The sequence below is a fragment of the Pseudoliparis swirei genome, chromosome 16 (genome assembly GCF_029220125.1).
Source record: "Pseudoliparis swirei isolate HS2019 ecotype Mariana Trench chromosome 16, NWPU_hadal_v1, whole genome shotgun sequence".
Classification (NCBI taxonomy): Eukaryota; Metazoa; Chordata; class Actinopteri; order Perciformes; family Liparidae; genus Pseudoliparis; species Pseudoliparis swirei.
Window position 1 is genome coordinate 21,651,161 of NC_079403.1, and position 27,960 is coordinate 21,679,120.

General features: G+C 43.8%; 1 protein-coding gene and 1 long non-coding RNA gene across 3 annotated transcripts in view; one reads left to right on the forward strand and one right to left on the reverse strand.

The window, feature by feature from the left end:
- The window catches only part of tsnare1 (T-SNARE Domain Containing 1), a 124,922-nt gene that overhangs the window by 96,503 nt on the left and 459 nt on the right, over positions 1-27,960 (reverse strand). The window contains exons 1-5 of one of the 2 annotated variants that reach the window (XM_056434462.1): positions 26,709-27,003; positions 26,199-26,289; positions 26,012-26,086; positions 25,807-25,863; positions 19,522-19,677 (exon numbers count right to left, since the gene is read on the reverse strand). In XM_056434462.1, the coding sequence (XP_056290437.1) occupies positions 19,522-19,677; positions 25,807-25,863; positions 26,012-26,086; positions 26,199-26,282 (372 nt within the window). In that variant the 5' untranslated portion in view covers positions 26,283-26,289; positions 26,709-27,003. Of the gene's footprint in view, positions 1-19,521; positions 19,678-25,806; positions 25,864-26,011; positions 26,087-26,198; positions 26,290-26,708; positions 27,004-27,960 lie in introns of those variants that run through there. The other variant, XM_056434464.1, reaches the window with a different exon arrangement.
- Positions 11,304-11,532, forward strand: LOC130206468 (uncharacterized). Its single transcript, XR_008834109.1, has 2 exons — positions 11,304-11,366; positions 11,490-11,532. It is a non-coding gene; the product is annotated as an uncharacterized LOC130206468 (long non-coding RNA).

Consider the following 27,960-nt stretch of genomic DNA (forward strand, 5'->3'; position numbering starts at 1 on the left):
GTATGTGAGCCCGGCTGTGGTGATGACCGAGCGAACTCCCGGGAAGGTAGAATGGACTGGTATGAGATCGTCAGATGTTCCAGGTTCGTGCGAAAAGCAGGAACTTGTAGAAAGAGTCTTCTTAAAGTCTTGGGGTCGCACCACTTGTTGTTAGTCATGTAAACAAACCCCTCCACCCTTAGATTTACCAGACTCGCTTCGTTCTGTCTGCACGGAAAACGAGAAGGACTCCGGGGTTTGGGCATATGACCTGATCCGCACCATGCGGAAGTCAGCCATGTTTCCGTCAGACAAAAGATGTTACAGTCCTCATGTCCCGTTGGAATCTGATCTCTTGCCTAACATCATCCATCTTTTCCAGAGACTGGGCGTTAGCAAGAAGGATGCTGGGCCGAGGTGGACGGTGGGCGAACTCTCAGTCTGTTCCGGAATTCCGCTCCGTTTCCCTCGATGTTTTCGCTACGCCTCCCCGTGAGTGGCGGCTCCACTGTTGTTGTTGTGGTTAAGCTACGTCGATCTCCGCCGGCCACGCTGGATCGATGGAAAAAGTGGACAAAACCCCTTGTTTTGGCAAAAGAAAAAGTTTATGTCATAAAAGTGTGCTCGGTGGGTAACTGTCTGTTGGTGCCGATGTGTTTGTGGCGAAAATATTTAAAAAACACAAAAACTAAAAGAGCGCACAATCTCGCGGAGCCTACCTCGACTGACGATCTGGACTGACAGCTGGCGCCATCATGTGATATTCACTGTTTCTCTCGAGCAATTACAGTGTATATCTGTTTCATTGTAACTTGGTGTTTCTTTAGGACTCGAGCATAGTTGTTGTGCTGACAGAATTAACATTTTCAAATATATCATTATCAGCCAGCACTCTATCTTTAATCTCCCGCAGTTTTATTGCATTGTTGACAACAACCATGTCAACAATAGCATTTTCCTGCGCATCTGAAAATATTTTCTCTTCCCCTATGTTGGGGCAGCCTTTAAGGTACTGTTGTAAAAATATATTTTACAGTCAAATTTACTGTAATATATCTGTCTATATATTCTATAATTGCAATACAAAATAGATTCCTGTAATGTTTTCATTTACTGTAAGGATGTAACTCTCACCTGTTTGTATGATGGAAAATTCGCATTACAGATGCCACTGTAGATCTTTTGCAGATTGGGTTGCACCTCAACCCTGCCTCTCTCAATGAGAGACCATGGTTCACGACATGGTCTATAAGTATCATACTTATTTCATCTGGAATAACAGCTCTTGTCTTCCTCACGCATCCGCATCCGCCTTCTCGCACCACCGAACCCCGTCTTCTCCCTCCACGAACCCTGTCTTCCTTGTTGGTTCCATTTCCAAAATGAGTCTCTTTCTGACCTCTACCTACCTATATATATATAGTGTAATATATATATATATGTGTGTGTTCACTAACAAGTCTAAAACAAGACAGGCCTGCTTAGCCTTTCAGCACAGAAATTGCAATCAGCAGTGTTTGAAAGGCACCAGGCTAGAAAATGTATTCCGTTTGATGATGTGGTTCAGATGTTGACAGCACGGTGTTAGCATTTGAACAAAGTGCTGTAGATCCACAGTGTTGTGCAGGTTGTGGTTAAGTCCTTGGGATACGGTATTAAGTGTTAGAGTTTTGAAAACTGTGTTCAAGCAATGAAAAACAAACTAGAGTTTGGTCCACATGAGCTGCTGCTGTGCAGACTGTGGTTAGAGTTTTGAACATGTGACTCCAGTTGTGCCCACTGTCGCTTAGCAATCGAAAAAAACTGTAACTTCAGCTTAATATGCATGTAGCCTACTTTGTTCTATATTGTCGGTCGCTGTTTCGTGGACCCCCAAAATCTTCGTCTGGTATTGCAATGATGCAATATGCGCTGTTCAGCTCACATTCGATCTGAAGGATGATAGAGTTGAATGTACTGGTCACACAGGGAGGTCCCTGTAGGTTCCTCAGGGAGGGTCCCTGATCAGCGCTTCACACGGTTTCTGCTATCCAAAAAAGGTTGACAAGCACTAAAGTAGCTTATGTCGACATGTAATCAAAATATGATACTTGAGCATATGTTCAATTTGTTTGTCTTAAATCGCAAATTGGATCAACTTTTTAGTGTTAGCGTCTCTTTTTTCATACTTATTCACATTTAAGAGAACTGAGAAATCGAGTTCTCATTTCAACTCGTTAAATACCTCCTTGGTCAGCGTCTGATACCGGCGCCCTATGAGACGCAGGCTTTCATCTTACTCTGATATAAACCCATTTATTAAACACTCCCAGTAACTGATGATGTATGAGGAGCGAGAAAGTCCGTCGTGGGCAGAAGGGAAGCTGGGTGTGATGGGTGGAGACAACACAGGACTTCCACCCAGGAGATACCTGTAGTCTTCCGTGACTTATCTCACCTTACTTTTGTGTTGCAACTTGCATGCATATACATATATATATATATAGGGTCCATTGGACCTGGCTGGGTCTGATGCCATGGTGCTGCTGATGCCCCGCCCACTCCTCCTCTCTACCTCCATCTGCCTGATGGATCAAGTCAAGTCTTTTATTGTCAGATGCACAGAATGACACAGGATCAGACTGGGCACTGAAATTCTTGGGACAAGGCACCACAACTACCATAGCAAACATAATATAACATGACATACACTGTGTACAAGTACTCTGAACGTAATACTAACATATATACATGTAACATATACTTCACCTATAATAACCTATAATACACTAAACTACAGACAAATGAGAGTAGCAGATAGTGAAAGCAGGTAGTGCAATAAAAAGTGTAAGTACAAGCAGTGATCTGCAAGTGACAGTGTGTAAAGTGACAAGTGTAAAAGTGTCAAGTGCAAAAGTGACGATCGTGTGTCAGTGTCCATTTAGCAGCCTGATGGCTCTCGGCAAGAAACTGTTCTCCAGTCTCTGTGTGCGAGACTGGATACTGTACCGCCTTCCAGAAGGCAGGGGTGAACAGTCTGAAGGCTGGATGATGTCAGTCCTTTAGGATCCTGCCAGTCTTCCTGAGGCATCGTGTGCGGTATGTGTCCTGCAGGGCTGGGAGCTCCCTACCGATGATGAACTCCGCAGTCCTGACCACACTGCGTCGGGCCTTGCGGTCCTTGGCTGTGCAGCTCCCATACCACCCTGTGATGCACCCAGTCAGGATGCTTTCTATTGTGCATCTGTAGAAATTGGTGAGGATGACTGAATCCATGCCAAACTTCTTCAGTCTCCTCAGGAAGAAGAGGCGCTTCCGGGCCGCTTTGACCACCTCGTCTGTGTGAGCAGACCAGGTGAGGTCGTTGCTGATGTTGACCCGAGGAACCTGAAGCAGCTGACCATTTCCACTGCAGAACCGTTGATATGCAGGGGTGCGTGCTCCTCCACCTGCCGTCTCCTAAAGTCCACAATCATCTCCTTTGTTTTGCTGATGTTGAGAGAGAGGCTATTATCCTGACACCATGTAGTCAGGGTAGCAACCTCCTCTCTGTAGGCTGACTCATCATTGCCAGTGATGAGGCCCACAATGGTTGTGTCATCAGCAAACTTGACAATGAGGTTAGAGCTGTGCGTAGCTACACAGTCATGTGTGAACAAGGAGAACAGGAGGGGGCTGAGCACACAGCCCTGGGGGGTGCCTGTGTTGGTGATGACTGTAGATGAGGTGCGGTCACCGATTCTCACCACCTGTGGCCTCCCCGTCAGGAAGTCGAAGACCCATTTGCATAGGGAGGTGCTGAGTCCCAGGTCTACGAGCTTCAAGACGAGTCTGGAGGGGATGATGGTATTGAATGCTGAACTGTAGTCAATGAACAGCATCCTCACATATGTATTCCCTTTGTCCAGGTGGGTGAGGGCGGTGTGCGTGGTCAGGGCTATGGCATCGTCTGTAGACCTGTTGGACCGGTATGCAAACTGCATCGGGTCCAGGGTGGGAGGCAGCAAGGAGCAGATGAATGATTTGACTAGCCACTCAAAGCACTTCATGATCACGAGGTCAGTGCTACCGGGTAGTCATTCAAGCAGGTGACCTTGGTGATCTTGGGCACAGGGACGATTATGGAGGTCTGGATCGTGGTCCATGCCTACTACCAACTATTCATACACGTGAAAGTGTTGTTTGGGAGTTTTTCCTGATCCGATGTGAGGTTCTGGGACAGGGATGTCTGTGTACAGATTGTAAAGCCCTCTGAGACAAATTTGTAATTTGTGAGAATGGGCTATACAAAATAAATTGAATACTGTAGCTAACTAATGGCAGTTACATAATAACCCGTTTATTTGACCCATACCAGAGCCTTCTCCGAAAACCTGACCGAGGAGTGTCGATAGCTGAACCTAAGCAAGTCAACCTGAAAACTACGTAAACCGTTGTGGGAATTTCAAGTTGAAAAGAGACTATGCACGTAATGAAAAACTGTACGTTTAATGTGAACACAACAGTTTATTTAGAAAAGACACTATGCACGTTACAAGCTCAAATGGACACCCCGACTCATCCACAACTGACTCTCGAGGGAAACCTTAGCATCATTTGAAGCTCAGGGTCACAAACCAAGCGTGGGTAGTTAAAGAGTTGGTAATGAAATATAGGATTGTTTAAAGTCCTCCATAAGCTAAACTCAAGTCACCCTTAGTCATGTACTAAGAACCAGGAGAGACAAATACAACAATGCTGTGGGAAGGCTAAACCCCGATGTTTTGTTACAATTGTTAAGCCAGCATGTTAATACGTTTTATTTTGAAAACAGGAAATGTCCCGTAACTTCCGGTAGCTTGTAATCAGGAAGTAAACAAGAGCATGGCTCAGAGACGCTGTCTTCATTAGTCTTGTAATCCAGTGGAATCTGCATACATCTTCTACCTTTTGATAGCATCGTTGGTACGTATTGATTTGTGTTGTTGTTACTCATGATTGCAGATGATTATTTTCGTGACTGTTTAGTTTTGAGAAGTTTTATGCACATCGAGTCATTGTATTCATTATGCTCTTTGTGTGTTTTAGTTTTACACTTTCCTATGTCAATAAACCTGTGGACAACGGACAAGGGTCTTCAGAGTCATGATGTCAGGAAGGAGTTCGTCTAACTGCCGAGGTGTATAACAGCACATATACTGAGGGCAGCACAGTAAAACAACGGCTTTCTAGCGGGCAAGATAACGCAGCCAGCTGACACGCTACGAACAACGTCATCACACGCAGCCAGTGGATGACCATCACAGCGGTTTCTAAACAGAGGTACGTCACCAGACAACGCCATGGCCGAGAAAGCAAGTTCATTAAAGACGCAGTCCCGCGCTACATGTTCCGCTTCACACTCACGTGCATCATCAATGGGGTCTGCTGCAGCAAAGGCAAGAGCAAGAGCAGAGGCAGCAAAAGCACGCATGTCCTACGCCGAAGAGGAAATGAACCTAAAGCTAGGAAAAGCTAAGCTAGAAGCCTCAATAGAAAAGCTCAATTACAAGAAAGAGACAGCCGCAGCTGAGGCTGAAGTCCTTGAAGCTGCGGTAGATGCAAATAGCGAAAGACATTGCATGTTAAATTTGGACTCCAGTCCTTTGGAAGCTGCACAACGCACAGAACAATATGTGATTGACCAAGCCAAATCACAAAACACAGAAGCTCAGCTGTTTGATGATGGTGTTGTAACAGAAAGAGGCCCAAGCGCTAACTACGAAACTCCAGCTGCATCTATCAAATCTGAAGCCAACTCATTCCATCCAACCCAAGCCAATATAGCTTCCCATCATACGCATAGCGACAAAGCAGCTTTTCAACCAACTCGCCTCACCTCACAGCAGCCTTATATCTATGAAGAGGAAAATGTCGATAGGAAACGCAATGTTCGGTTTGACAACCACAATGCCACTCCTGAGCAGAGTCTTGGACCTCAAAACGGCAAAGGTCATCCTGCCCTTAAATCCTATGCTACATTTTCAAACACCAATAATGTCAATTCCAACATAAGCGACTTCGTGAGATACTTTGCTCGTCGTGAGCTTGTGGCAACAGGCCTACTCCATTTCAATGACAGACCTCAGAACTACAGAGCCTGGAAACGTTCTTTTCAGAACGCAATCAAAGGTTTAGACCTGACACCAAGCGAGGAAATGGATCTCCTGTTTAAGTGGCTCGGCAAAGAGTCAGCAGAACACGTCGAGCACATAAGAGCGATACACATCAATCGTCCAGCAGCGGGTTTGGCTATGATATGGGACAGACTTGAACAATCTTACGGCTCCGCAGAAGTTATAGAAGATGCTTTGTTCAAACGTATCGACGCCTTTCCAAAAATAACAAACCGAGATTATTCAAAACTAACAAAGCTGAGTGATCTTTTAATGGAACTAGAGTCAGCCAAAGCTGAAGGAGATCTACCGGGCCTCTCTTTCCTTGATACAGCGAGAGGCGTCAACCCAATTGTACAGAAGCTCCCCTTCAATCTGCAGGAAAAGTGGGCATCAGTTGGGGCATCCTACAAGCGGCAATATCACGTTTCATATCCCCCATTTGCCTGCTTCGTAAACTTTGTTAGCAATGAAGCTAGTGTAAAAAATGACCAAAGTTTCAGCTTTGTCTCTCACTCAGACATGTCTCCCAAGACAGAAAAAATAGCTTGGAAGCCAAACAGACAGCGAGAAGTTTATGTTAACAAAACAGAGATATTCCCAAAAGCCATCTCTGATTCTAGAGAGCCTCCAACGAAATTCGATGAATGTGACAAACTGTGTCCAATCCATAAAAAACCTCACCCTCTACGCAAATGCCGTACATTCAGAGAAAAGCATATCGAAGACCGAAAGACATTCTTAAAAGAGAATAACATCTGTTTCAAATGCTGTGCTTCATCATCACACATTGCAAGGAACTGCACATTTAATGTTCGATGTTATGAATGTAAAAGTGAAAGACACCACACAGCGCTTCACCCTGGACCTGCACCCTGGGTTGAAGGCACGGACTTGGCTCCAGAGCATGGCGGGGAGCAGGATAGCTCTCCACAACCCCATGTCACCATCAAATGTACAGATGTCTGTGGCGGAGACGTGACGGACCGATCCTGCTCTAAAGTATCCCTTGTGAAAGTGTATCCAGCCGGCCACGCTGACAAAGCAGTGAAGATGTACGTGATTCTGGACGAACAGAGCAACAGATCACTAGTTCGTTCACAGTTCTTCGAAGTCTTCAATGACCAAAGTCCAAGTGCTCCTTACTCATTGAAAACGTGTGCTGGAGTAAAGGAAGCGACAGGAAGAAGAGCCAGTGGTTACATTGTGGAATCTTTGGATAGGACCGTCAGCATCCCACTACCCAGCCTCATAGAATGTGATGACATTCCAAATAACAGAGATGAGATTCCAACTTCCAATGCAGCTTTTCATCACACGCACCTAAAGTCAGTTGCACACCTCATCCCAGATATCGACCCACAGGCCCCAATTATGCTTCTCTTAGGTCGGGATATTATCAGAGTCCATAAAGTCCGCAAACAGGTCAATGGCCCACACAACCTACCTTATGCTCAGAAGTTGGATCTGGGATGGGTCATCGTGGGTAATGTATGTTTAGGCCGCGTTCACAAACCACAGACAGTCAGCACCTTCTTCACGAACACCACGGAACGGGGACGCCCTACACTCTTTGACCCGTGTCCTAACGTGTTCAATGTAAAAGAAAAATACAGTGACACCCAGGTCACCAACCACCTCCAAACACATCCTGAGGAGATATCAAACTGTGAAGTTGATAGCCTAGGATATAACATATTCAAGCAGACCAAAGATGACGACAACATGGCTCCATCTATCCAGGACATCTCCTTCATGAAAATAATGGAAGAAGGGCTAAGAAAAGATGCAAACAACAGTTGGGTAGCTCCATTACCTTTTAAATGCCTACGTCAACGGCTCCCCAATAACAGGCCACAAGCTTTAAACCGTCTCAAGTCGCTCAGGCGCAACTTTGATAGGAAGCCTGAAATGAGAGACCACTTTCTCATTTTCATGGAAAAGATGTTCAAGAATGGTCACGCTGAGCTAGCCCCTTCCTGCAATGAGGATGAAGAACAGTGGTACTTGCCAATATTTGGTGTGTACCATCCAAGAAAACCAAACCAAATACGAGTGGTCTTCAATTCCAGCGCCCAGTACAACGGTGTGTCGCTCAACGACGTGCTGTTGACCGGGCCTGATCTGAACAACACACTGCTCGGTGTACTGATACGCTTTAGAAAGGAAGCAATTGCCTTTACAACGGACATAGAACAGATGTTCTATTGTTTTCAGTAAGGGAAGACGATAGGAACTTCCTCGTTTTCTATGGTTCCAAGATAACGACCCTCCAAAGACATTGTGGAGTATCGAATGACGGTCCACGTCTTTGAAATAGTCCTTCCCATAATAGCGATTCATGGACTGCACCAGTCTGTTCAGGGTAGTGAGCTCCACATCGACCCTGACGTCCAACGTTTTGTGATGCGCAACTTCTATGTCGACGACGGGTTGAAGTCTCTGCCCACAGTCGAAGCTGCCGTCAACCTGCTGAAAAAGACACAGAATGTTCTCTCCAAATCAAACTTAAGGCTGCACAAAATCGCAGCAAACAACAAGGAGGTCATGGAGGCCTTCCCAGCCGAAGATCGTGCAAAAGACCTTAAAGACTTGGACCTCAATGCAGATGCGCTGCCAATGCAGCGTAGTCTTGGAATCAATTGGGACCTCCAGGCCGACTGCTTCCACTTCAGCGTCTCTGATGAGATAAAACCCTACACTCGACGGGGTGTCTTGTCCACAATCAACAGCCTCTACGATCCTCTAGGGTTCGCAGCGCCAGTCACAATACAAGGCAAGGCTATTCTGAGAGAACTCACAACTGAGAACGGCGACTGGGACTCACCTTTACCCCAAGAAATGGAGGAAGCATGGACATCTTGGAGATCATCTTTGAAAGATCTGGCCCAGCTTTCTATTCCCAGAGCCTACACTACAACTTCACCCACAGCAGCTGTCAGACGGGAATTGTGCGTCTTTTCTGACGCATCCACGAAAGCTATCGCCGCTGTGGCATATCTAAAAGTAACTGACTCTGCTGGAAACAACCATGTGGGATTTGTAATGGGCAAAGCCAAGCTGACCCCTCGTCCTGAAGAAACAATTCCAAGACTGGAACTTTGCGCAGCAGTGCTCGGAGTGGAGTTAGCAGACTTAATCTCGTCAGAACTAGACCTTCAGCTCGATGCTACAACCTTCCACTCAGACAGCAAGGTAGTCCTTGGCTACATTTCTAATGAAATCAGGCGCTTTTATGTATATGTAAGTAACCGGGTATTACGTATCCGAAGATCCTCTCACCCAGATCAATGGCGCTACGTGTCAACAGAACAGAACCCTGCAGACCATGCTACACGTTCTGTTGCTGCAGGCCATTTGAACGACACAAACTGGCTGAGTGGACCCAAATCTCTGTACACACCGGAGACAAGTGCTGCAGAGAGCACCTACGAGCTTGTCGACCTGGGTTCAGACCCAGACATTCGCCCTCTGGTGTCCACTTTGAGTACTACAACAACATCCAAGCAGCTTGGTTCTCAACGATTCGCAAAGTTCTCATCCTGGAAGTCTCTAACTCGGGCCATTATTCGTCTCATACACATAGCCCGTCTTTTCAACATGACCTTGAAGAACAGCCCTTGTAAGGGCTGGCATCATTGCAAAACAGGATACACTGTTGAGGAGTCTGATCAAGCGTCGCACATCATCATTAAAGCAGTACAGGAGGAAGTCTACAGTCAAGAGATCAAATGTATCCAAAAACATGAGCAGATCCCTAAAAGTAGTCCTCTCAAAAATCTGGATCCTTTCATTGACACACTGCCTTCTGAGAGTCGGAGGCCGCCTCTACAATGCAAACCTTGATCAGAGTGAAAAGACTCCGGTGATTATTCCTGGTAAACATCAGGTTGCAACCTTACTCATCAAGCATCACCACGAACAAATCTATCACCAAGGCCGTCTCTTTACAGAAGGGGCTGTTCGTACAGCTGGCTTTTGGATAGTTGGTGGCAAAAGAAAAGTGAGCAGCATCATCCATCAGTGTGTAACCTGCAGAAGGCTTAGAGCCCCACTTACAATTCAAAAGATGGCCAGTCTTCCAGCGGATCGTCTCTCGACGGAACCGCCTTTTACAAATGTCGGGCTTGATGTGTTCGGCCCTTGGAATGTCTCTTCACGTAGAACAAGAGGAGGCCATTCCCACAGTAAACGATGGGCCGTGATCTTCACGTGTATGAGCGTACGAGCGGTTCATATTGAAGTCATAGAATCCTTGACACATCCAGCTTCATCAACGCTAAGGCGCTTTCTTGCTGTCTTGCGGTCCTGTCAAACACATCCGCTCAGACCGTGGCACCAACTTTGTTGGTGCTTGCAAGCAGTTGAAGATACCTTCAAACATTGACGACACAACGATAAAGACTTACCTGTCAGGCCAAGGTTGCTCTTGGACCTTTAACCCTCCGCACGCTTCCCATTTTGGCGGTGCATGGGAAAGAATGATTGGTCTTGCAAGGAGAATCTTGGACTCCATGTTCCTTCGTCTGAAGGACAAACTTACTCATGAGGTGCTAGTGACTTTCATGGCAGAAGTGACAGCCATTATAAATGGCAGGCCTCTTGTTCCAGTGACAACTGACGTTGATGACTCATTTATACTTACTCCAGCTGCTCTTCTCACTCAAAAAGTGAATGTCCTTTCTGCTCCTACTGGAGAGTTTGGAGTTTCAGACCTCTACAAACACCAGTGGCGGCAGGTCCAACACCTGTCCAACACCTTCTGGGACAGATGGCGAAAGCAATTCCTCCCGACACTACAGGCACGCAAGAAGTGGCAGTCCACTCATCCGAACATCAACCCAGGAAGTGTTGTTCTCCTCAAGGATAGCCAAGTACCAAGAAATGAATGGCCACTTGGACTGGTAACGCAGACCTTCCCCAGCGAAGACGGGAAGGTGCGAAAGGTCGAGATCAAGGTCACACGAACAGGAGTGACTAAACTTTTTCTTAGGCCTGTTTCTGAGATGGTGCTTCTTCTCCCCCCAGAGGCCCAGTGAAGAGAACTGTCTAGGATCTATTGAGTGGCGTGTATTCACGCCAGGCGGGGAGTGTTTTGTTACAATTGTTAAGCCAGCATGTTAATACGTTTTATTTTGAAAACAGGAAATGTCCCGTAACTTCCGGTAGCTTGTAATCAGGAAGTAAACAAGAGCATGGCTCAGACGCTGTCTTCATTAGTCTTGTAATCCAGTGGAATCTGCATACATCTTGTACCTTTTGATAGCATCGTTGGTACGTATTGATTTGTGTTGTTGTTACTCATGATTGCAGATGATTATTTTCGTGACTGTTTAGTTTTGAGAAGTTTTATGCACATCGAGTCATTGTATTCATTATGCTCTTTGTGTGTTTTAGTTTTACACTTTCCTATGTCAATAAACCTGTGGACAACGGACAAGGGTCTTCAGAGTCATGATGTCAGGAAGGAGTTCGTCTAACTGCCGAGGTGTATAACAGCACATATACTGAGGGCAGCACACCCGATTACAGTCGGCTCACCGTGACTAACCGGCTGCAGCCAAGAGTTCTCACTCTCTGAGGACGGCTAAATTAACCTGTGAACAAAACCCTTTCTTTCTTTTCTTTTTCTTTTTACCAGAGAGACAGGCGCCGATAACGATGACAGACGGTTGTCTTTCTCGGCCCTCTGGGAGGGAAGAAAGAACAAAACGTGTGAGGCGTGTCGGGACTCATGGCAAACACTGCTGATATAGTGGTATGAAGAGATGAGGATGGGAGGGAGCTTGGGGGGGGGGGGGGGTTGTTGCCGAGTGCCCGGGTGACAAGAACGGAGGCTGGTACGGAGGTGGAAAAAGCAACTTGTCAGATACCATCACTCTCCCCTCAGCACCTGCCCGAGTGCTGACGATGACATTTATCCACGCTGCTCTGACTAAAGCGCGGACCAGACGACCTCCGTCTGAACACCGGCCGTCTGACTGGCCGCGCTGAAATGAACCTGTCATTCCCCGCCGCCGCTCTTTCACTGCGTGTCACTCTCCAGGGAGAGATTGATGCTCTTCATTCTTCTTTCTTTCTTTCTTTTTTTCCCCTCTTCCGCTCCTATTCGGCCGCCGCGGTCGGGATTAGCCGATGTGAAACGTTGATGAAGTGCAGACGGCTCCGTCGGAGCGCGGGGATACATCTTCATTATGCTTTAAAAGGGCTGCTAAAAGATTATCATTAGTCCTCAAACCTCTCTGGACGAGAGAAGTTGGACCGCCGCGTACGAGTCCATCATTTTAAGAGCAGACTGCGGCGCCGTGTGTCTGGCTCCTATCCCTTTTGACTGAAGTTTTTACAATATGTATTCAAAAGTTTCGCCAGGGGATTGTGAACGATGAATAAACCCAACATCAGAAAGGCTGCAAAGACCAAAACCACTTAAGGAATGGAATCTTTGGAATCCAAAAGTTTCTTCCGAATAAAGGCTGAAGTGCCCTTAAAATAGCGTTGAGCATCGTAATGGTTCTTTAGCGTGGAGTCTTCCTCAAACAAAAATTTCAAATATGCATCTAAAATGTGAGAGTTTAACGAGCCGGCAGACTCCTCAACGCAAGGCAGTGTCGCACATTCCAGTTTTATTCTGCCAAGAACACCTGTTGTCTTGTTAATGTTTTTTGATACCTGGTTGGTTTAGGCAACAAAAGGCTGTGAGTCCGTGGTTAGCAGATCCCTCATTCAATCAGGGGGTTGCCGTTTACGATCCCAACCCTAGTTGATGTGTCCTTGAGCGAGACACTTAACCCTCCTTAACCCTCCACTTGTAGCTGTGTCTACGGTGGATGAATATAACATGTAAAATCAAGACTGGAAAACTATAAACACAGCTTTTCCGACTATACCTTGAATAATAACAGATTAGCACTGCAGTGGCACTTGGAACGGCCCTTACTTATGTCACTTACATTTTTTTATTTGTTTAGTAATATAAACATAAAACAATTACAAAAATGTCAGACATAAACAGAAACATATATATATACACAAATACATACACACACACATACATACATATACACACACACACATACCCCCCCCCCCCCCCAAAACAATAAAGACAAAAGACAATAACAAAAAGCAACCCCGGCACCCCTTAAATATCTTTTACTTGTAAGTGTGTATACACCACCCTGCATCTATATTTGCATTTCCCTCAAAACACAAATCTGACCCCTGAGTATTTGACCCCTCCTCTAATTTGTAATAAAAGCCATCAGGCTTTTCCAATGGCCCTTACTTATGTCATTTTTGTAGTTTGGCTATCTTGAAGAAATGCTAATTTCTTGATTCTTGTTGTTCTAAGTTTGTACTCTTGGTTGAATGAACTTATCGTCAATTGCTTCGGATAAAAGCGTTAGCTAAATGACATGTAATGTAAAAGGCTGCATTTTTGGATCAACGGTAATACTGTCTTCTGTTTCAAGTCACTTCTTACTTTTTCCCCCTATCAAACCACAACCATGATCCTTTTCTCATGCATTAATAATGCTTGAAAAAAATGGAGTTGAGGGAAGAGAAAGGATAAAAAAACAACACCAAAATGCGAAAATTCAAAAATAGCTTAAAAGAGCAATACCATTCAAGTTTACTTTAGATTGTAATGCCCGTGGCTTTACAGCAGCTAAAACATTTTCTTTTACAATAACAGTCTGAAATGACAATGTGGGTTGCCAGACTCAGCTTCCAGTTCCTTGTTTGGCTGTCCAGCCCACAACCTTTCCGTTTTGATTCACTCTCACAGCTCTCACCGTCTGGCGTTCTGCAGCAGCAGGTAGCCGGTTTCAAAGAAAAAGCTCAAACACACGACCGTTCTCGTCAGCAGTCCACTCGCTGGCGAACATAGTGGAGCATGCTGCAGCTAAAGAGACAGATATTTCTCTCAGGAGATGGTGGAGACCAAAAACAGCTGAAAGAGATTTACACAAACATGACTACTTTATGAATGATAATGTTGTACTCTAACTGCTGGATGTGTATATCAGCAACTGTTTGCTTTAAAATGCAGAAAACATGCATGTTATTGTGCAATTTAATGAGAAAAATAAAAAAATGTGGAACAGTCTGCTTATTCCTACCATTATAAGCACTTTTTCACAGCAGCTAAGCCTAATCAACAGATACAAAACGATGCTAAAATGTTATAGTTTCATTTACAGTCACTGTTTCTCAAAGGTTTGGCTTAAAATATAATATATATATATATATATATATATACAGGACTGTCTCAGAAAATTAGAATATTGTGATAAAGTTCTTTATTTTCTGTAATGCAATTAAAAAAACAAATGTCATGCATTCTGGATTCATTACAAATCAACTGAAATATTGCAAGCCTTTTATTCTTTTAATATTGCTGATTATGGCTTACAGCTTAAGAAAACTCTAAAATCCTATCTCATAAAATTGTAATATTTCCTCAGACCAAGTTAAAAAAAAGATTTATAACAGCTGAGTGTTTGTCAAGGCTCAGGAAACCCTTGCAGGTGTTTCGAGTTAATTAGACAATTCAAGTGATTTGTTTAATACCCTACTAGTATACTTTTTCATGATATTCTAATATTTAGAGATAGGATATTTGAGTTTTCTTAAGCTGTAAGCCATAATCAGCAATAAATCAGAATAAAAGGCTTGCAATATTTCAGTTGATTTGTAATGAATCCAGAATGCATGACATTTTTGTTTTTTTAATTGCATTACAGAAAATAAAGAACTTCATCACAATATTCTAATTTTCTGAGACAGTCCTGTATATATATAATAACTGATATCATAAGGCCCTTCTATGGCTGTGTCATTTTTACATTCGGTCTGATTGCCTTAGGACAATCAGCAATGAGAACAAGTGGCATTAGATTATGAGATTATAGTGAACAACCGTAAAATAATCCATGGGTATAATGAGTAAAATGAATGGGTAAGTACACTGTCGCTGGGTGGGAATGGTGGTGGTCAGAAAAAACAAACACGGGACCAACATTTTTTTAAACCTTGTCCAGGTAGTTTTGTTTCCTAAACCTAACTCATCATTTCACAATGTTAACCATGTGGCATTGTGCTTTTCTTAAAACGAAACACGGGGCTCAATGTAATTTACATTGTAGAAAAACATTCTGCCCGGCAACTGCGGTGCCTTGTGCCAATGTGGGTTTTCTCCGGGTCCTACAATGTCTTTCCCGTGGTCCAAAGACTACAGGTTGGAATGTGAGTGTGAATGTGTGTCTCTGTGTGTCAGCCCTGTGATTGGCTGGCAAAGCTGTCCAGGTTGTACCCCCGCCCCTCGTATAGTCAGCTGGGATCTGCTCCAGCCACCCACACTCCTTCTTATGCTGCCTTCACACCAAAATGCGTTGGGAATATTCGCAACGCTTTTTGGTGTGAACGCAGCATAAGGAGAACTGTTTAAAGATAATGGGTGGATTCATGTTTGGCATCCACCTCGTATATGTTCTTCCTGAGGCAGCTGAGGAAATTCAACCTGCCAGGGAAGATGATGGTACAGTTCTACACGGCCATCGTTGAGTCCATCATCTGCTCCTCCATCACCGTCTGGCACCCTGCAGCCACAGCCAAAGACAAGCGCAGGCTGCAGAGCATCATCCGCTCGGCCGAGAGGGTTATCGGCTGCAATCTGCCTTCCCTCCAGGTCCTGTTCACTTCCAGGTCACTGAAGCGGGCCAGAAAGATTGTCGCCGACCCTCCCACCCTGGACACTCCTGTTCGAGTCCCTCCTCGGGAGGAGGCTGCGTCCATCATGACCACGACCTCCCGCCACACCAATAGCTTTTTCCCGGCGGTCGGGCTCATCAATGGACCCCGGGACTGACTGACTGTCACCCCCAGGACTACCACCTCTTCTTCCACCTTCCTCTCTCCTCCTTCTTCCCGCTCCTTCCTCTCCCTCCTCCTCCCTCTTCCTCCCACTCCTCCTCCCTCCTTGCGTTGATTGTTGTTTGTCATGTCCAAATGTTGCACCTTCCACCAAAAAAAATTCCTCGTTTGTTTGTGAAAACATTCATTCTTTGGCAAAAAACCTGTTTCTGATTCTGATTCTGATTCTGATATTGACACATGATTTTCCAGTATTTAACAGAATTATGGGGCTTCAAAAGTTAAGTGTGGAAACATTATGATTCCATACACACAAATAAGTAAAAGGAACAAACAAGTCTCTATAAGCGCCTTAGTAATTGGGTCGAATTCAATATCCTGCAGCAGCATTGGTCCTGTGACAAAATACTAAAAAGCTTTTGGAGGTTGGCGAAGAAGAAGGAGCCGGACTGACTTTCTGGTTACTAACTTGGCATGTGGTGGCCTCCCAGGAGGCAATATTTGAAGAAAACTAATTTCTAGTTTTGGTTTCTCCTTTATTTCCCCTTACTTTTTGGAGAGGGGGCGTTGTAAATTCAAGTGTTTTAATTTTTGGATACCTGACCTGTTGTACAGGTAGATAGCTGGGGCCTCTTAGTTGTAGTGTATTAGACTGGAGGCCATGCAAGAGAAAACACAGGCTCTCATTTCTCATATGACACAAGGTGCAAGCAGCTTTGGGGCCTCTGGAGAATGTCGGTAAACAAGCTTATAATCACAAGGTTGTTGGTTTGGATTTTGTTGGCTGGCTTGGGAATAAATGAGTGCGAAAAGTGAACCGCGAGTGGTATTTCTGTTGGCTTCTGGGACAATGTGTGAAATGTTTTTCTGCCGCAGTTTAACATTTTACCGTAAGTGTCATCCAAGAAAAATTCAAAAAAATAAACAGAAAACAGGTGCAGGTGACTTTTTTGTTGTCTCCACACCACATGCACGTTGTTTGATGACACCTCAAAGCTTTTATAACTACAGTCTTTTGATTGTTCTGACTGCAAATCTAAATAATAATAATAAACATTTTAAGAAAAATAATAATTCAGTGATCGGACCCTAATAATAGTAATAACAACTTTACATTATCATTATATATAATATGGTTAGTCATTCATGAACCAACTTCCTTTTTTTTTTTTACTTGTGTGCCCTGCTAAGCTTTGAGCCTGTTCCATGATTCTGTTCCATGAACCTGTTCCATGAGTCTGTTCCTGTTCCATGATTCTGTTCCATAATTCTGTTCCTTCGACGTGTCCCATCAAAGATGTGTTATTGCGAAGAGCACAACATTGCATATTCTCCGTGTCTCACTCCAATCTCATAAACGCCGGCCGTCCAATTTACCCCCCCGCCCCCCCCTACCCAAAACAAAAACTCTTCGGATCTACACTATTCAACTATTCACGTGGATGACCTATTTTGATTTCAAAACGGCGAATTTCGCCGAAAGGTGACAAGTTTGCAGGTATGGTTACTGCTGATGGGCAGGTGGTACCTGGCATGGTAGCCACTCCCATCAGTGTTTGAATGGGTGTGAATGATGGCGAGTACTGTTAAAGAGCTTTAAATGGTCAGAAGACTAGAAAAGCGTGACGCATGTGTCGGGGGGAAAATGTGTTTTAGAAGTTCTCGCTCTCCTGGAATGTGTTAAACAGTTGTCTCTCCCAAATGTTCATGGGGGGGGGTAAACTGATGACCTGGGTGGGACCAACCGAAAAGATCACAAACCGATGACCTGGGTGGGACCAACCGAAAAGGTCACAAACCGATGACTGGAGGGGAAACAGATGGACTCTGGAATGTGTACATCTCGGCGAGGTGTATAAAGAGGAGGAGAATCAACCAAGAAGGCAGCAGTTATTTCTGACGGCCTTGAGAGAAGGCTCAGGGATTCTGCTCCATTCAGCTGAATGTTTTCATGACTTGTTGTTATTTAGTGCTTGGTTGATGACTTGTAAACTTGTTACTATAATAAAGTGTTATGGGTCAACCATGCTTAAACTACTTTTGATTTCTCACAAGGTAAAGGAACACTTATTTCCACCACAGCATGTACAGACCATTGACCATTGACCAACCAGTATGATAATCCATCTCTTGGACCTCTGATCTCCCAAACCCAGTCTCTGGTTCCCTCCCATTGATTCTGACTGAAGTACATTCCTAAAAACAGCTGGTCACAAACATTACTATGAGAAGAGGAACAAGTCCATTTATTGAGGGCTATTTTCAGCAGAAGAATTGATACACATGTAATGCTCGAGTGAGTATTTTACGTAGCACGACGGTGTATTTGAGTCAATAAACGACAATGTGTGTATTCATGGTGATGAAGTAACGTGTCACCCAGTGCTACAGTGTGGCTCATTGATGTGTTCATAATAGTTTCTGGACAATAATGGAGCTTTCACAGCTGATGTCATCGTTTTCTGGAGTTTATTGACAAAAAGACTGACAGAAATTTGAGGCCCTTTATGACCAAACCTTTATGGCAAAAAGGTTGCAGCTCAATTTAAAATGTATGTATATATATACTTACAAACAACTATTGTTTTTATTTTACTTGATAGCAGCAAAAAGGTTTTCTGACCAATCACGTTGTAGAGGAGTATTTTATATTTACATCTCTCCATCGCACATTATTAACTGCTTCCTCCCCGGAGTCTTTGTGACTTCACGTCTCTTAGGGTCCATTGGACCTGGCTGGGTCTGATGTCATGGCCCTGCTGATGCCCCACCCACTCCTCCTCTCTACCTCCATCTGCCTGATGGATCATGGAGGTCTGGATTGTGATCCATGCCTACTACCAACTATTCATACACTCTGTCATACTCATTGAATGTGTTGTAACTCTATAATGATTGCTTCTGTCCATCCTGGAGAGGGATCCTCCTCTGTTGCTCTCCTGAAGGTTTCTTCCCTTTTTTGGGCGTTTTTTCCTGATCCGATGTGAGGTCAAAGGTCAGGGATGTTGTATGTGTACAGATTGTAAAGCCCTCCGAGGCAAATTTGTAATTTGATATTGGGCTGTGCAAAATAAACTGAATTGAATATATTGAGCAATGAGCTGCACAGTGAGCCAAATGATTCCCCAACAACATTAACTCCACGAGGCAACACCACACACATACACAGCCAGTGGCCATTGGAAGAACTGCTGTGTTTGTCACTTCCGTGCGGTCTTCATTTCTCAGCCCAGGAGGTTGCTACTTGTTCTCTACTCGTCACTCAGGTAGGCGGGAGAGAAAGTGTAAGGTCTGACCGGCATCACGGGATTCCTTTTGTGGTTTCTTAGAACTTTGTGGTTGGTGGTTTTGACTGTTGTACATACTTGCTGGGACGTTTGCGAAAGCGAAAGATGACCGTTCTTCATCGTCAGCATGAACATCTAACATTCAAGTGTCTCTGCCTCGGAGGCCCTTGTCCCTCATCATGATCATTACAACCTGAGTCGAGCATAGACTGTGCAGACGGTGGCATGTATCGAGCTATAACGCCTGAAACGGGCGTCAGTGTTCTTACTTCGATCTGCAGCAAGGCCTCCTCTCTTTGGCGGAGCACCTCCACGTCCTCCTCGCTGATCTCGGACAGGAACGCCTGAGCCAGGTCCTCTGTGCCCACCGCCTCTCCAAACAGTGGATCCTCGTCCATCTGCTCAGTGAACGGGGTCTGCGGACTCTGTGGGGAAAAAAATTAAATCGGATGAAGTACTCGTCGTGGCCGGTTTGAATATTTTTAATGCAAAGTATTCACAGGCGTGAATTTTGAAATTTCGCGCATTACCATGCCCAGCTACAGGATTAATCTTTCGTGCAAAGGCCTGAGAGGGCGGTCATTGAAACATGGACCTGAGACCTGAACAGGACCATACTGGATGTAAAGACCCAGGGTTGGTCCCAGATGGGAACCAGGAAGACTCGTTCGGGCCTCTGTTAGCAATGCATTGGATTTTTGTAAATAAAAATAATGTTGTTATATATATATACACACACACAGGTATATATCCTGAGAGGCTAAATGATCATTTGAGGTGTTGATAAGGTTTTATTAAATTAGGATGGGGGTCCAGAGACTATGTTGGAGAAAAATCGTATAACTTAGTTTGAACTCCTTAGCCAGCACAAAACAAGTATGTAACGTGTTTTGATACTTGGTTGTGTGACAGATGTTTCCTTGAAATGGGGATGTTGGCAATAATAAAAGGAATAATAACTGCATCATAAACTTCCCACAAACGGGTTCTGATAAAGGTCATCTTGCCCCAACCGGAGTAAATCGTGAGCCAGGTTCTTTCGGTAAGAACAACATGTTTGGGAAGAAGGAACGGCTCTGGTCTCTGACTCCCAACTATTGATTTGATTGGTGAAAGACCTGATAGGAGGGCTGCATCTAAACTACAAATATATGCTAAATATTCCAGAAAGTTGTCGTTGAAACTTGTTGAATGTTGCCTTGTGCTCATTAAAACACTTCCCGCTGGCTTGCTCCACCAAATCAACGTCTCTCTGCTCGTCATCTTGGCACAACAGAGGTCAGTTTTCTTTTAACTTCAATATAATTTGGATCCTCTATCCTCAGAATATACTCATGATCAGCCAAATACATTAACTCACTCACGACTATAGTAGGCTACTGCTGCAGGATACCGTGAGCTACTTGACTTCAGTATTTCCATTTGCTGTTAAATATTTAAGTTAAATATTGTGTATTGGACAAATGTCGTTACTAGGTACTTGGCAGTTTAAGATGTTGCATACAAATCATTGTTGATGCATTCGCATGGACACAACTAAGCTATAGCATTTTAAATAAGAGAGACACTGCAAGCAAGGTGAGAGAGAAGAGACAGCTGTGAGACAGACAAATAGAAAATACGCTCTGCTTGTTTCAATGGTTACATTCTCAAGCAAAACCAGACAACCATCACATATTCAATAGACGGTTTATTGCGAGAGACAGATTCTATAGTTTCATCGTTCTCCTAGCTGCATTTCATTCATTCCGCAAGTGTTCAACAGGAAATATCGTGAAGCACTTCATGTCCTCGCCGGAGTGGGAAGAACCCAGATATCTTTCTATTAATCAACTTCCATGACAACTAGTCCCCGAGCAAAAGGACCGTGAACTCTGCGGTTCAGATGCGGCTCATGCTCTTAGAGTGCAGAAGTTCCTGTTCCTTTCAGTTCCAGACTCGGACTCGGCATTGACCGAGTGAGTACACACTTCCCCGCGGATCTCAATGCCGGTGGAACGTTGAATGTTTAACGTCGATTGAGTTTCGCCAGTTGCTGATATTTCCTCAGTGGATTTTGGCTTAATGGCAAAGAAATGTAGGTTATCTGAGACCTAAGACTGAGGGTGGTAATCCTGTACATGAATACTTCGTACATGCGCACTTGTTGCATGGTCAAAGCTATATTGTGACGTCTCATAGGGTCCATTGAACCTGGCTCTGTCTGATGCCTCCTGTCTGGTGGGCCGCCATCCTAACCACCCCCTCACCCCCCTCTCTGGATTGTGGAGGTCTGGATCTACTAATTAAATCATACATTCTGTCATTCATTGAATGTGTTTATGTAACTCTGTAATGATTCCTTCTGGTCACATGACATCTATTGCTTCTGTCCATCCTGGAGAGGGATCCTCCTCTGTTGCTCTCCTGAAGATTGTTTCCCTTATTTCCACCATGAAAGGTTTTCTATTACTTGAGAGTTTTGCCTGATCCGATGTGAGGATTGTAAAGCCCTCTGAGGCAAATTCATAATTTGTTACATTGGGTTATATAAAATAAACTGAGTAGAATAGCCAAAGAAAAGGCCCTGGTTGATTTTTGTTGTTGTTTTTTGTGTGTGTTGCATTGTTCCACCTTTGGATGGCTGACTGCGCAGCTTAATTCATGGTAGAGGGGTCGGTGTGGGTCACCGCCTTAGGACCGAGGCATGCTGAGTCACGGCGCTGTGTCCGCCGGCCACGATATGACTCACCGCTCCTCAAGAAACTCGGCAACGTCACGTTCACTTCCTCCGGCAAGCGCTCCAGATATTATTTTCGTGCATCACACCGATGTGGGTGGGAGAGTCTCAAGACGATCATTCCGACACCTTATTGCACAAGTTCACAGTGTCTCCAGTTCCCTGCTGTCGATCCCAGTCGACCCCGATGACGTGGACTCCGTGACGTGGGCGGGGAAATCGGTCGATAGCATTTGCATTGCTCTACAAAACGTTTGTCTAATGTGTGGAGGTCCGTCGAATGTCTGGATGCTTCTCAGCACTGGTTGTCCGTTTAGAGAGCGAGACGTCCGCTCTTTTCCCACGGCAGAAGACACCGACTCCTACTGCCACGGCTCCAACCGGATGGAGCAATTTGTTCTCCCACAATGTACTCACTGATTACTGAACTTACTGCGATGCATGGAGGGGAGTCCGATTTATACAACGCTCGCCGCCCCCGTACCCTTTTACCTCTCGCAATAAGAGACCTTGATAATATGCCTTCAGAGGGACATAAAACCTTGATAGATATATCTCTCTCTCGCCGTGATGAATTTTTAGAGGCTCTTTGAGGGCAAAGTGGTTCTTCGCAGACGTGTTACTGTCCTACCAGTTGAGGAGTTGAGGCTGTGAATCATCTTTTTTTTCTATTTAGCTGTAAGGTGGTGCATAAGATGGGTCCTTCAATCAAAACGGGTTAAAACCTGCGCCCCACTAAGGTACAGAGGACATGTTCGGTCTCAGAGCTTTTTTTAGCGGTAAAGGCGATTGCACTCGGTTCATGTGTCACTCTTCATAACATTAACAAGGTTGACTTTTTTGCGCAATAGAATTGGAAGATTGATATAAATCATGTCGGTACGCTAAATGTGAAGCTCCAGCCAGCAGCTGGCTAACTTAGCTTTGCATGAAGAGACTGGAAACAGGGGAGAGAGCCTGTCTGACGTTGCAAACCATGTATCACGGGGAGCCCTGATGCACTGTGGTCCAGTGGTTAGCGGGCCACTCTTTCAATCAGGGGGTTCAATCCCTGCCTTAGCCAATGTGCCTTCGAGCAAGACACTTAACCCTGAATCGCTCCCTGTAGCTGTTGAATGTAATGATCCGACTTCTTCAGTCCGGTTCACTGATCCGATTCCAGCGTTTCAATAATACGCTGTATGCCTCACTGTGTGGAAAGGACTAGAACCATTGTTTTATGTGTAAATCAGCATCAGGCCTGAATTAAAACTTTGTATTTATCTTCAAGGTTTTGTTTTGCAAAGATACACAAATTACATAATTTGTTTTCAGTAAAGTAAGAATTTCAAAATAATAAATTGTATGCTCGTGATTTAGTAGAACATCTCTACAATACTTGCAATGTATTTGTCGAGTGCTTTCTTCATTTGATTGGATATATTTATTCCATTGTGTTGCAGTGCGTAGGGCTTCCGTGATCATTGCTACTCTTTGATTTACGAAACAAATGTGCAGAAACAAATGCAAACACGAGAATGAATGATCGTTTATGAGCCGACGAAAATGTTAATTTCCGCGCGGGCTCCGAGTCACGCTGCTTTCTCACCCACACAGATCACTCAGTGGCCAAAGGGATCAGGGCTGCGATTAAATGCTAAGACTGGATGTTCTGCCTTCTGCATAATCATATGTGTCGAAATCTCTGGGTTTGGTCCCCCCGCCGTTTAATATGTCGCTGAGAGAGCAGTGGCTAATTTTAATCTGATTTCCATCAATCCATCTAAAATGCCTCTTGGATGCATTTCCACTTAAGTGCATCAAAAATACCGTTCCGACACATTAAATGACTAAATGTAAGCGGGCTCGTTTAGACGATTAGAAAAAGTCAACTGGGAGAAACTATTAACGCTGGAGAGTGGAACACAACTAGGGAGTGTAGCTTCTTTCCCTTAACCTAACTACTTTATTTATAAAAGACACGAAATAGAGTGTCAAAGTGCAACGTTTTAAGAGCGCTGACCAAGCTGTGAATGTGTTGGTGAGTTAACTTAGTTTAACTCAGTGGTTCACGCCACTCTAGTGGGGCGCAGTGGTACTGCAGGCAGAACGCAGGAGGAAATGCAGAAAGACCTTTGAGAACTTCACATATAACACAAGTTCAAAGTACACAGACATGAATCTAAGTCATTAATAAATACATGTTGAAATGCCTTGTACCTTCGTGTACTTGTTTACGTTACGCTGTTAACAGGTAACGCCTGCACATGCATGACGGCCAATATTAATGGTCACTCGCTGATTCTTGGCAGTTTGCCAAAAGCCGATCTCCGTGAGATCGGCTTTTCTGCGGTTGCCCTTCAAAACAAAAGCTCAACATTGAGCATGAATTGAGATCGGCTTTTCCGCTGTTTTCCTTCAAAACAAGCTCAACATTGAGCATGAATTGAGATCGGCTTTTCCGCTGTTTCCCTTAAAAATAAAAGCTCAACATTGAGCATGAATTGAGATCGGCTTTTCCGCTGTTTCCCTTAAAAATAAAAGCTCAACATTGAGCATGAATTGAGATCGGCTTTTCCGCTGTTTCCCTCCAAATAAAAGGTCAACATTGAGCATGAATTGAGATCGCCTTGTCCGCTGTTTCCCTTCAAAATAAAAGCTCAACATTGAGCATAAATTGAGAGTGGCCGTATCAAGCCCGTTTTAAAAAGATTTAAAGTGGAAAGCAGTCTCAATGCACCCACTAATACTAATAAAGCTTGACACACATATCTGCACTAATTTAGTTTTGCACAGGTTGCACGTTATTATTTTGAAAATCTATGCAGTGTAAAACTCTTTATTGCCAAATATTTCAACTTGTTGAGTTTTTCACGGGTTGTACTTTATTGTTCTGATCTTGAAAAGATATCTGGTGCAAAACAGGTTAATTTTAGCTCCAGTAAGCTATTTATTTGCCAGTGTGCTTTTTTGGACATATAACTATATTTGAATTGTTCGAACAAAGTGATTCCACATTTGCTTTACTTGGAAGTGATTGCAATTTTCTTTTTTTCTATTGTTTGAAAAAGCACAGATGGAGTCACAAAAAGCTATTTCAATAAAAAGTCAGCACAAGACCGAAAAAGTTTGAGAACCACCATTCTAAATCAAAACTTTTTCTTGTTCTAAAAACAAGTCTCGTAACATGACCGTAATATGGAATGCAGTATTGAAACATGAAAAGGCACCAAGAGCGCTCAAAATACTAAAACGTTTACATATATATTTTGTTTCCTCTGCATGTATATTAGTATTTAGTATTGTTATTGTGTTTTATTTTTATCTTTTATTTTTATCAAGGCTCTAATGTGCACCCCCTGCTGTGATCCTGAAATGTCCCCACTGTGGGACTAATAAAGGATTATCTTATCTTATCTTATATGCGCGTACAAGTCTTGAAACATATTTTGTGATCAGCTTATGGTTTGCAGACACGCAACAAAAAAACATTTAATTCTGCTGAGGGAGTTTGCAAGAATAACCTTCTACGCTAGTTCCTACGTCTAGTTTGCTGCGGTGACGGCATTACCGTTTCCTCGTCGTCTTTTCTTTCCTTTGAGAGGTAATCAATTTGTACTAAGCACGCACACGGCTACACAGCACCCACTTTAGATTGTGATGAAGAAAACAACAACAACAGAGCAGTTGGGCTGGATGTGATGAATGGAGTCCACTGTACTATCACAGAGTGGAAGAGACCAGACCGAGCTTCAAAAGAAGCTCTTGTGAGGACGCAAAAGAGAAGCGGCGCATCATCACGCTGCTCTTTTCTGAGTGAAAGTGAAACAAAAAGGCCGTGTTTTCCCGAGCTCACCTTCTTCTTGTCTTGCTGCGCCGGAGGGAGCAAGGCCCTTGAACGCTCCGCAATTTTCTGAAAGAGGAGCAGATGAAGAGACAACAAGAGTCTTTGGTTATTTCCTCATCAAGGAGATCCGACTGTGTTTATATGAACAACGTCGTGCCAGTGGAGCGGCTCCATCTATTTACCGCCTGTTCATGAGGATTTATTGAGTGGATACCTTCTGCAGATCCCCATAGCGCTGCACAGACTCGGAGAGTTCGGTCTTTAGCCTGGTCAGGTGCAGACGGTCTTGCTGTGCGACAAAACGAGAGGGGCCGCAATTAGCTCTAATGTTGTTTTAATCCACCGTTTATTTATTCAAAGTGACAGTGAGCGAGGGAGGAAAGGAGGGAGCATGAGAATACCCGTGAAGAGCCACTGATTATATCGGAGAGCTGTTTGATGAGTTGGCTTGTGCTGGTGATGACTCTGTTCGTTTGCTGCTGCATAGAGTGTCTGGGAGAGAGAGAATATATTTATTAAACATTTTAAAATGAGCAGTACACATATCCAGATCATAAAAAATTTACCAATTAAATACATACATATGATTTTTAAGAGTAGACACAACTGAACAAATAACAATACATGTAAAATGAACTTATTGTATATCACATACAGACAAACGTAATTATCTCAATAATGTATTTAACTTAATTTCTGCACTTTTCCATGAATATGTTCCACAAATTGAAATGCACAAGCCCTTACTTGCGGTACAAACATAATGTTTTATTTATTTATTTATTGAATTGGTCCTCTTAGGTTATAACCCACCCTCTCTGTCTGAGAAAATATGTGTCTATGTTGCCAGGAAGTAATTTGAGCCTAACAGGTGTGAAATTGCTAAACCCATTTGAAGCGTGTAGGAGCACCTATTGCTGACTGGATGAAGGCGACATCATAGAACACGGAGGAGTCTCTTCCCCCCGAGAGAGCTGCGCTCTCTTGTTTCCGGGGTGTTGACAGGTACTGACGTGTCATTCCATGTATTTGAGCCCAGGCTGCTTTTTCTCCCGCAGAGAGCCCCGTCACCCGATGATAGCAACAAGCAGTCGGTATATATGTTAATATGGCTCAGCTGTTCGCACGGCAGCAAATCATCTGTATTTCGGCATGCTGGGATGACGGCATGGCCAAGAGGTTCAGACCAGGAGCAGAATAAGCACCGGACTATATATATATATATACAGGAATATGTATATATATATACATACACACAGGTGTATATATATACACATATATATACACTACCGTTCAAAAGTATGGGGTCATCCAGACAATGTTGTGTCTTCCATGAAAACTCACTTTTATTTATCAAATGAATTGAAAATTGAATAGAAAATATAGTCAAGACATTGACAAGGTTAGAAATAATGATTAATATTTGAAGTATTACTTTTGTTCTTCAAACTTCAAGCTCAAAGGAAGGCCAGTTGTATAGCTTATATCACCAGCATAACTGTTTTCAGCTGTGCTAACATAATTGCACAAGGGTTTTCTAATCAGACATTAGTCTTCTAAGGCGATTAGCAAACACAATGTACCATTAGAACACTGGAGTGATAGTTGATGGAAATGGGCCTCTATACACCTCTAGAGATATTTCATTAGAAACCAGACGTTTCCACCTAGAATAGTCATTTACCACATTAACAATGTATAGTGTGTATTTTTGATTAATGTTATCTTTGTTGAAAAAACAGTGCTTTTCTTTGAAAAATAAAGAAATTTCTAAGTGACCCCAAACTTTTGAACGGTAGTGTGTATATATATATATATATATATATATATAATTTTTATATAGATCTATATTGCTTCATGACTACCAACTCAAATTGAGAATAGTGAGTTTACAGCATGAACAGTTTATATTGTAAACAGTGGACACTCTTTGAATCTTTGGAAAAGCAGCTGAAAAGAAATGTACACACAAAAAACAACAACAACAACCAGAAAGGAACAACCAATTGCGGGACTCTCCGAGCCAGCCTGCTCTCGGGTACATCAGTGGGGGTCGAGATTGCACTCAGCCCGCGGAGTGACAGAGCATTAACAGCCGTCTGATGGAGTCGAGCAGTTTGACACGGCCCCAAATCCTCCCCACTACAGTCAGGTTTTTTTTTT